Consider the following 11,475-nt stretch of genomic DNA (forward strand, 5'->3'; position numbering starts at 1 on the left):
GTAAGTAGATTTTTTTTAATCCACCGTCTGATCCTGGCTCGGCAAACATGCAACCGATTAAGCCGCGATGAGCGGATCACACTAAGTCAAGCTGCGCTTTTTCATTTATCCTGGATATCTTCATTCTACTTTTGTGAGATAGATAGATAGATAGATAGATAGATAGATAGATAGATAGATAGATAGATAGATAGATAGATAGATAGATAGATAGATAGATCTCTCCTGTTTGTCTGCAATATGAGAACTTTTGTCTGCCGATCAAATATGATGTGCTCGCATTACATCACCTACCAGCGGGAGCATTTATTGGCCCAGTGTGGCGCAGTGCATTCTGGTAGTTGTAGGTTTTCTACCTTCGTCTTGAGCTTTCTGCTGCAAAGACAGCACAGTTTTATGAGGTCATCTTCCCAGCAGTGAAACACTTCTTTAAGTACCTGTGATGGAAACACAGGAAATGAAAACAGGGAGGCAACAAATCTTAGAAATGTGGGAACATAGGGCTGTGGGAACATAGGGAGACAACTGGGCATTTTTAATCTCAAAATGGTGTGCACCTGTGTCACCACAGTTTGCGTGTTGAACGACATGTTTCCTAGGAATGGTGTGAAACAGCTTTCAGACATGTTTTCTCTCGTTTGGTGGGTGTGTCTGGTTCATTGGCTGTGTCCCAGGTGTTATCCAATCAGCAGAGAGGTGTGTGTAAAACTAATAAAAAGGCAGAGCTCTTGCACACACAGTAAGGGGTTCAATGCACCCCCGTTTCAGTTTAACCCTCTTGTTGTCCTCTGGTCAAATCTGACCCATTTTCAAAAAGTTTCTATATCAGAAATTTGGGTTTCTTTCAACCAATCTTGTCAAAAAAAAGTAACGTGCATGGTTCCATACAACGTAAAATAAATGTTCACTTCACGCAGAAACCGTCTGAGAGTTACCAAGTAACACTGGACACACACACACACACACACACACACACACACACCTAATATTTTATTGGGCAAAAATCAGCAGATGAATCAATAATGAGAGTATTAACACTCACCCTGCCTCAGACAGCCTGTTGTCCTCTGCTCTGTCGAGTGTAAAATGGAGTCTGGCAGTCTGCCTTCATACCTTTACCTCTCAGTGTCGCTCCCTGTTTTGCTCCTCCTCTCATCAGATCACACTCAGCTCTATTGGCCAAGAATCTGAACACACACAGGGTACACACTTTGTCTCAAAGTTACACACAGTTCCATGAACACTTTACAAGAAGACAGATACAAACATATGGGGTCAGCCCTATTTTCCCAGACCCCTATGTTCCCACCTTTCTAAGATTGTTCTTAAATTTAAGCCCTATGTTAGAGTTAGGGTTCTAAATGTGGAAACTGTGGGCCTAATTTTGGAAAAAACAAAAACAATCCTAGAAATCTGTGAAAATAGGGCTGAGGGAACATAGGCACGCTCCCCAAAAGACTACTGGGCATGTTTAATCTCAAAATGGTGTGCACCGTGTTGCCACAGTTTCCATGTTGAACAACATCCTAGGAATGGTGTGAAACAGCTTTGAGATAGGTTTTCTCAGGTGTGTCTCTGTTTTTTTTGGCTGTGTCCCAGATGTTATCCAATCAGCAGAGCAGTGTATGTAAAACTCGTGGTAATAAAAAGGCAGAGCTCTAACACACACAGCACACACACAGCAGGGGGTTTAACACACCCCCATTTCAGTTTAACTCCCCTTAAAAAAGTTTCTATATCAGAAATTTGGGTTTCTTTCAACCAATCTTGTCAAAAAGAAGTAACATGCATGGTTCCTACAGCGGAAATAAATGTTCAGTTCACACAGAAACAGTCTGAGAGTTACCTAGTAACACTGGACACACACACACACACACACACACACACACACACACACACACACACACACACACACACACACACACACACACACACACACACACACACACACACACACACACACACACACACACACACACACACACACACACACACACACACACACACACACACACGAAAGGATACTTTCTTATAAATCTCAAAATATTCTTTTAGATTAGTTCTACATCCATAAATGTAAATTTCTTAAAGTAAAACTTCACTTTGTTTTCAAGAAAGAAAAGCTGATATATATTAAAACAATTACTTTAGCTCCTCCCTATTTCATTTATTTTCTATTTCATTTCTGTTTATTGTTATTTATCTGGTTAAAAAAGGAATCTCTCTCATCATGTAGCACATATTTTTAAACATATTTGCTCCTTTCTACTGTAAAGACAGCCCAGTTTTATGAGAAGGTCATCTTCCCAGCAGTGAAACACTTCTTTAAGCAGCTGTGATGGCTCAGAAACACAGGAAATGAAAACAGAGAGGCAACATTTGGAGACATTACCTTGGACTCTAGGATGCTGATTTCTATTTTTCTGCCCACTGTATAACAGACTTAATGTTTTATTGGGCAAAGATCAGCAGATGAATCAATAATGAGAGTATTAACACTCACCCTGCCTCAGACAGCATGTTGTCTCTGCTCTGTCGAGTGTAAAATGGAGTCTGGCAGTCTGCCTTCATACCTTTACCTCTCAGTGCTCCTCCCTTCAGATCACACACAAGAACAAACTTTCTCTTAAAGTTACACACAGTCCATGAACACTTTACAGGAAGACAGAAACCGACAACTGGGACACGTTTAATCTCAAAATGGTGTGCACCGTGTTGCCACGGTATCCGTGTTGAACGACATGTTTCCTAGGAACGGTGTGAAACAGCTTTCAGACATGTTTTCTCTCGTTTGGTGGGTGTCTCTGATTTATTGGCTGTGTCCCAGGTGTTATCAGCAGAGACATGTGTGTAAACACCTGGGGTCTCATTTATAAACGTGGCGTACGCACAAAACGGGGCTCAAAACGTGCGTACGCCACTTCCCACGCAAAAGGTTGTGATTTATAAAAAACTAACTTGACGGGAGAATGTGCGGTCCTCCACGCAAACTCTGACCCATGCGTACGCACATTTTGGAGACAAAATAGGAATTGGCGACGCAGATGGTGAGGTGGTGAACTGAAGCCAGACTGCAGAGAGTACATTATTTTTAAGATTGCCTCACGCACATTCACTCCATATCATCCACGTTACCATGAAGATTAAATCCAGCAGTGTTATTTGTGCTTGTACTGACATAACTGTTCCATAAACACCTCCAACTCAAATCTTAAATAAAAATGTGTTATTAACCCTTGTGTTGTCCTTCGGGTCCCAGTGACCTGAAGGACAACACAAGGATTATGTACTTCCCTTTACTTTGTTGAGAATTGCTCTCTAAACCCTGTTTCTTTTAAAGTAAGTAAGTAAAGTTTATTTCTAGAACACATTTAAACACAGTTTAAGCTGACCAAAATGCTGTACAAACAAGAACTAAGGTGCTGTATTAACCCTTGTTTAGAGAGCAATTCTCAACAAAGTAAACGGAAGTACATAATCCTTGTGTTGTCCTTCGGGTCACTGGGACCCGAAGGACAACACAAGGGTTAATATTCAATCTGTGCTGTCTCGCCGTCACATTGTCCGCTACTGTTACGTTGTAGCAGGGCGGAGTAGGGAATGGCGGACCCAAAGTGCAGAGAGAGCAGGCAGGCAGGCAAACGTTGAAGTGGAGGATTTAATAACAAAAAGTGGCAGGACAAAGACTGGAACACTCACAAAATATAAACTGACGGGAAAAACACAGGCAGGAGCAAACTGACGCAGGCACAAACACAAGGCACAGGGAGGAAACACAAGGGCATGGCTACAAAACGATCTGACACAAGACAAGGGGAACACAGAGGCTAAATACATGAGGTGATGGGTAAATCAGAAACAGGTGAGACAACAGGTGAAGCTCATCAGGGCGGGGCAGGACAATCAACAAAGGCGGGAAACAGAAAGCAAAGCTAGACATGACAAGACAGAAGACCAGACTACCAAAATAAAACAGGAAGCAGGACAAACAGACAAAACATGACATAACCTAAATACAGACACTTGACACAACACTAGGCAACACCAGGGATAACAGAACACAGGAACAACTGAAACACACAATACACAGACCAGAATAAAATAACACAACAGGGAACAGAAAGAAACAAAATGCAAAGCAAAACACCGAAACCATAACAGCTACGGAGCGCAGGAAGAGGGGATGGCCCGACTGCATGGAATACAGGATATCATCAAATACCCTAGCATTAGATAACTGCTGAACAGTGTAAATAACTAAATATCTGTCTTTAAAACTGTGCATATATCATCAAATGTCAAAGTCTGGAAATACAGCCGTTAAGCTCTGGCGCAATCGTTACCCTTAATGTCCTCGTTATCAGTCCGAACTTTAATACTGTTGTGACAAAACCTGCATGAAGAAAAGTGTGTTTGCCTAAAACACTTTATTTTGTCTTCAAATTGTATCTCGGTGTGGGGGTACCACTAGTTGATGCTGTGTTGGCAAGGTGTTAACAATCACAAATTGTTGTAAAGATAAATACTGTGGTGACCCCCGTGCATGATGCTGCATGATGGCCCTGCTGGCCCTGCAGGAGGACTACGCTAATGGAAGAATCAGGAGAAAAAGAGACTTCAGGAACCATGATGATGACTGGCTCATATGTTGATTCAGATTCTCTAAAGCTGAGCTCTTGGATCTATGTACTGAATGGGGTCCAGTAGAGAGGGCAACGCACCGGAACCAAATACAGGTCCTCCACTTCTGGCGTAAACCGGCTGTTTCCAGAGGGAAATGTCAGACAGATAATTTTTTTTTAAATAAATATTATATATAATCTTCAACTTCATCACTAAGGCTTGTTTGGATATAATATATAGTTCTGTTAAATCTTATCATATACGTCTGATATATCAAAGCTGTCGCTGAGTGCCGTAATACCTGCCATTTTGGACGTATTATTAATATATGTAGTTATAGATCAGGGTTCCATACACGGTGCAAGAACAGGCCGAAATCATAATTCAATTTGCAGCAATCCCTGAACGTCTGAGAAGTTTTTTGCTTTTTCTCCGCCAGTCATCATGATTCGGTGTAACAACTGCCGGTGTCATTAACATACTGATCAGCATTCACAAGGTGCTTTACATTGACTATTTATGGTTAAAAATGGGCGTGTACAGGGCGGGATAAGAGGCTGATCCACATACGCACACTTAATGTAATTACTTAAGGTAATCTCTGATTTATAAAGGGAACATTGCTTACAGGTGAGTGTTCACACGGTTTTATAAATCAGAATTATTTTCGCCATACACCATTTTGGGCTTTTGGGCGTACATACACTTATAGTAAGGATCCTACGCAGTGTTTTATAAATGAGACCCCTGGGCTCTATTTCAGGTAGAAGGTTTAACAAACCCTGATCTCGGAGTTGATTTACCCTGAGATGGGAAACTGAGTTTTTCGGTTTCAGAACAGCTGATCTGAGTTGGTTCAATCAACTCAGAGTAGGTTCACACGCGTGCACCATCACAATAAAAAGGCAGCATGAATGGAGCCATGATACTACGATTCACCATGGTAACAACCATAAACAAACGGGTCGGCAGAAATACTAAAATTGCTGCTGGAGTAAATGCGTATATTCCAATATTGTGTATATCATATTTAACTATAGCCTAATATTAATGGTGAAATAGTATTGAACCTATAATCTATTTTATTTAGGTGTAACACTACGGACAAAAAAGTACCACGCCTACTAGTCCCATTCTGAGGCTGCAGCACCATCATTAACTGAATTATAATTCATAATCTTTTATTTCAAAGGGTTTACATCATTCACCTGCAATACTGTGGAACTCCTTTTAAAAACGTTTAAAACACATGGTGCTGCAGACTCAGAATGGGATTAGTATAGTTTACTTTTTCGCCCGCAGGAGTGCACCTGAATGAAATTATAGGTGTAATACAATTCCAGTTTTCACCAGTAATATTATAAGTTAACTGTGATTAAATATGAAATTAATACACTGTTAATGCTTACGCATCGACTCGAGCAGCAATTTTCTCCCACACCAATTCTCTCTCTTTTGCAGCAGCAGCCGCTGTCTTGCTTTTTTAACGAAATGCATGTTCAAACCACAGACAGGAGGTTCAAACTCGCGGTTTGTGCGCATGAGTATTTCTGCTGACCCGTTTGTTTGTGGTTGTTGCCATGGTGAATCGTAGAATCATGGCTCCATTCATACTGCCTTTTTATTGGGGTGGTGCACGCGCGTAACTCTGAGTGAACCTACTCCGAGTTTCCGTCTCAGGGTAAATCAACTCAAACATCAGGGTTAGACTCAGAGTTTGTTAAACCTCCTACCTGGAACAGACCCACACACACACAGGTTGAGGTGGAGCTTCCTGTAAAGAATTATATTATTTGGTGATAATTATAAAGATAATATTAGATTCTGATTTATATTCAGTATATTTTAGACTGATTGTTTTTTATATTGTATTTTTGTCTTTTGTAGTTTGAATTGACTTTACAGAGTTGTTATGATTTATTGTTCTGCCTCATTTATGTTTAATTTTGTTAATTTTTGTTTTTTTTTAAAGAAAAGTTCAGTTCACATCAAAGAAAGAAAAAATGTGAATGCAGTTTAACTCTGTAAAACATGGTGCATAGTTTAGTTTGTGTTTACAGGGTTAAAATAGAAGATTTGTTGTTTAAAGACGAATTCTATCAACTTAGTTGAATAAATTCATATTCAAATAAAGATGAGAAATTCCAATAAAATAAAAAAAACAGAACTTTCAAAAATACAGTTGACATATTTTAATGTGGTATTTTGGAGGAACTACTGACAATTTTTATCAATTCTCAAGTTGTCAAAAATTGTCACATTTTCCACCAAATCTCTGTAAGAAATGGTATGATATAAACCCAAGAAAGAATGCAAAAACTTATGAGACATAAAACATTAGACTGGCCATCATATACTTCCATCGCAATGTTCTACGCCCTTAAGGGATTTCAAACGGGGAGCGCCACTTGTTGTGTGGATCTGCGGGGTCTACTACGCTCCTTATGTGAACAAACAGGCGGACAACGCTCCGCGATAAAACTCCAGGCTTCATCTGTCCCTAATCACAGGCTGATTTATATCAAATATTGTAAATACTAGTCTTTCCTTACCACCGACTGTTTTATGGGATTGCGCCCGCTCGTTGCGTCGCCTGTCAAACTGCCCGCGCCTCCCTACCTGGCCGCTGTGCCTCTCATTGAAAATGAATTACGAGGCGCGGCATTCACTGCCCGTATGAAAAGGCCTTTATACACTCTAAACCTTGAATAGGCGCCTTACCAAAAACAATGATTATTACGGATTTATGACATCTAGTCAGTGGCGTTCGCATGACTGAGCAGTGATTGTTTTTTGACATTTTGCATTGCAACATGTAATAAAATATTCAAATAAAATAAATGTAAAGCCCCAAACCATTTTAAGAGAAAGAAACAAAAATAATTTATGACAACACGAATGTCTTAGCCTACTAGGTGGGAAGCATCAATGAAATACTATTATTCAAGAGTTACCATGTTACAGCTTAAAACCAGGTCATGTGTATTAAAAGGTGCTGTAGGCAGGATTGTGAAAATCCACGATTTTAAAAATAGCCTCGTTACTCCTATTTCAGTTCGGCTTGTTTTCATTCCAGCTTGTCATCGTTCAGAAAAGCACACAAAAAAAAAAAACCTATCCAGATAAATCACTCCATCCGGAGAGAGTGAATGTGATTGTGGTTGGATGAGAAGTATAAACATATACCATTCTGACACCCTATTGGTTTGTACGCGATCCATCGCACCTGCACAGACCGGTGCTAATACGGCACCGGTGCCTTAACGACCGTTATCTACCGGACCGAATAGAAACGTGGATTTCGGTGCCTTATTTAGGTGCCACTTAAATGCCTGCGCTTCTTTCTGATGCTCCGAAAACGGACGTTAGAGGGAACTGAAACATCACCGCACAGGACGCTAGCTAGTTAACACTACACTTGACAGCAGGGAACGTTAGCCTAGCGTTAGCAGCTAGCAGCTGGAGTAAACAGTTAAAATGCTGACAGCTAAACGGTGTAAAGTGTGACTGTATTTCACTGGAGAGGACTCTAACACCAGACTGTTGCTGCAGTTTTCTGAAAAACACAGAAGAGATGTGTCACCTTTTTCAGCCCTTCTGAGTTTGCACGTATGATTTTAATATAACATTATAGTCATTATGGCCTAAGGGCTAAGCTTTTGTCCTTTTTCCCCCCTTACATTACTTTTATACTTTAAGTAGTTTTGAAACCAGTACTTTTACACTTTTACTTGAGTAAAAAGCTTGTTGATACTTCAACTTCTACAGAAGTCTTTTCAAACCCTAGTATCTATACTTCTACTTGAGTAATACATGTGAATACTTTTGACACCTCTGATTGCATTGCAATAGATGTACAGGTGTAGTGGATAAAGTGGACACTGAGTGTATATTACTGACATCAAGAGAAACATAACAAAGTTACAGTATACATGGACTGGTGTAAATGTGTGGGGATTGACCTGGACTGATGCCCAGCCTGAATTATAGTCCGGCCCCGGCCATCTCTGTTCACCTTCAGGCTCTGGACGAGCAGACACGTCTGTTGTCTAGTTCTCTCTGAGTGTTGATTACATGCATCAGGTTTGTCTTGGCAAGTGTAGATAGAGACAATTAAACTTACAAACTCCTAAACTGAAGTAATATCCAAACAGGGAAAAACCAAGGAACACGCAAGGCCCGGGAAAAATAAAAAATGAACACAGAAGTACGGGGAAACACCAGGAACACAGACTACAGCAGGAACAGGAGGCGACTTCTCAAATAAAAGTATGAAGACGAACCAACAACAGACACAGAAAGCACAGAGACTAAATACACAAGGTAACGAGGGAAGAAACGAGGGACAGGTGACATGAGGGCTGATGAACAGGTGGAACACATCAGGGCAGGGCAGACAATCACAGAGGCAGGAAAACACAAGGCAGGAAGTAAACAAGACATGACACAGGAGAAACAGAGACTACAAAATAAAACGGGAAACTAAAGCATGAAACATACAAATGGATGAAACCGGGTAAAACACAACAGAGAACAGAGGAAGACAGGACAGAGTTAACATGGAATTAAACCTCCTGTTGTCCTTGGGTCAAATTTGACCCCTTTTAGAAATGTCTAAATCAGAAATATGGGTTTCTTTTTAACCAAATTACCACAAAAAAGGATGGATTCCATACAATGCTCTTTACAAAAACAACTGATCGCTTTCATTGAATTTCGGGTGAAAATTGAAATTGTTTCAAATCAGTATCTTGACTAAACTCATCCACTCACCATACGTTGCTCTGTTCTTAAATATTAGTCAAAGTAATTCATAATTTTGGCTTTTTTTAACTCAAATATTTGGTATAATTCTATATAAATGAGGTTTATTGACCATGAATTCCAAAAAGTAGTGTAAAACTAGTGGTAGTAAGTTGGTGTGAGTGAAAACAAAGAAATAAACGAAAAAAATTAAAATGTAAAATGTTGAAAAAAGGGTAAAAAAATAAAATATTAATCTTTTTGATCCGAGACAGCGCCGGCCCGAGCCTTTTGGGGGCCCTAAGCAGAATTTGATTTGATTTGTTCAGATTCATAGCTTTTTGCTTTTTGCTTTATTAAGGTAGTGATTTCATGCAACTACTTGGGCTTCAGGGCCAAACAACACATTCAATCCCACATGACTTCATGTTCTCTATTTATCCTAATAGGGATGCATATTTAGATTTTTTTTCTTGACTGATAGCTCGCCCGTGTCAACCTCTTATTAACAGTTAACAATAAGCCGACTAAGTCCAAGTCCATCCGTCTGGGAGAGTTAGCAGCCACAATGTTGCGTACGTTGCTGTTGACACATGCAGCAACTTTCCCAGTCCCCAAGTCTCCACCACCATCAGTTAGTTTAGCTGCATGGTTGTCAGCTGTGGGTCTGCCTCACATACTCTGTGTTAGTAGGAAGTAGGGCTGGGCGATAAGGCCTCAAAAAAAATCCCTGATTTTTTCACAAACAAATCTGATTCATGATTTAAATCGATTCACCCCCTACTTAAAATCAATCTGCAGATGACAAATAAATGACAAGATCTCACACACACACACACACACACACACACACACACACACACACACACACACACACACACACACACACACACACACAGCATGTATACCATTAGGATTATTCATGCCAATTTTATGTAAATATATTGGTTTGAGTGTTTTCCCTACCATTGTATTGGCGCACTCCGTGAAAGAATGACAAAATGATATTATGCTATATATTCAACAAATTATATAATTAAGCTATATATTCAACAACACTAAACGGATGCGTGAGATAAAGCTGTTTTCACACATACAGGTAATTCACTTCTCGTTCCTCAGTAAAAGTTCAATTCATTTGGGCTTTAGTCTGCAACCTTGCCCCCATTTTCACCTGTTGCTGAGTAACGTACATTAACATGCCATGGTCTCATGAATGAAGCATACCTGTAGCAAGCTCCATCGTAGTAACTAGCGGTAAAAACAAAAACAAAAAAAACATTGAAGAGGAGCTCCGTGCTACAGAGCGGCGATTGCTAGTTGTTGTAAGCCGCTGCAGACCTCCGTCACAGCTCGGTCGTATCTGCGGCTTTTAGTGGATGTGTTGATGTCAGTACCCGATCCGTTCCACCTGCACAATCCGTTCTGCGCATGTGCAAGATGACACGTATGCCATGACGTAGGCGCAGATGATAATGCTGCGTTCATGCCACCTCGAAATAACAGGCACCGCCCCACTGGTTACGTTGTTTCTTCAGCTAGATTCAGTCTAAAATAACGTTAGGTCAAACTTAATGTGAGAAGCAGCTACAGCTACATTAAGACTTTACAGTAATAACAATAAAGACCAGTATTGAGTGATTGTATTTTAAATGAGCACAAGTAAAGTAGAGCTGACCTAACAGCTGTTATATATGTTAACGTTTATTTTCAAGTTTTATTTTGAGGGTCTTTTAAAGTTTACATGCTGTCTCAGCTAGCGGTTAGTTTAGCTAACAGCTAATTCGGCTAACGTTAGCTTAACTGTGGAGGCTAACGGCAGACCGCTGCAATCAGCTAGTGGTCCGCCGAATTAACCGTTAGCTAAACTAACGTTAGCTTCCCGGTGGAGGCTAACGGCAGACCGCTATAATCACCTAGCGGTCCGCCGAATTAACCGTTAGCTACCGCTATAATCACCTAGCGGTCCGCCGAATTAGCTATTAGCTAACTAACGTTAGCTGGAGGCTAGCGTGTGAACATCTTGCGCATGCGCAGAACGGATCGTGCAGGTGGAAGCGGTGCCGTTATTCCAAGGTGGTGGTGGAATGAACGCAGCATTATCATCTG

General features: G+C 40.5%; 1 protein-coding gene across 10 annotated transcripts in view; it reads right to left on the reverse strand.

The window, feature by feature from the left end:
* Positions 1–10,647, reverse strand: part of LOC120550713 (protein NLRC3-like) — a 32,373-nt gene extending 21,726 nt beyond the window's left edge. For 2 of the 10 annotated variants that reach the window (XM_039787457.1, XM_039787456.1), the window contains exon 1: positions 295–1,008. In XM_039787457.1, coding sequence (XP_039643391.1) covers positions 295–626 — 332 coding nt within the window. In that variant the 5' untranslated portion in view covers positions 627–1,008. Of the gene's footprint in view, positions 1–294; positions 1,010–1,042; positions 1,210–2,503; positions 2,865–8,585; positions 8,931–10,593 lie in introns of those variants that run through there. The other 8 variants (XM_039787448.1, XM_039787450.1, XM_039787452.1 and 5 more) reach the window with 8 other exon arrangements.
* Positions 10,648–11,475: the final 828 nt, after the last annotated feature.

Source organism: Perca fluviatilis, chromosome 21 (assembly GCF_010015445.1).
Source record: "Perca fluviatilis chromosome 21, GENO_Pfluv_1.0, whole genome shotgun sequence".
NCBI lineage: Eukaryota > Metazoa > Chordata > Actinopteri > Perciformes > Percidae > Perca > Perca fluviatilis.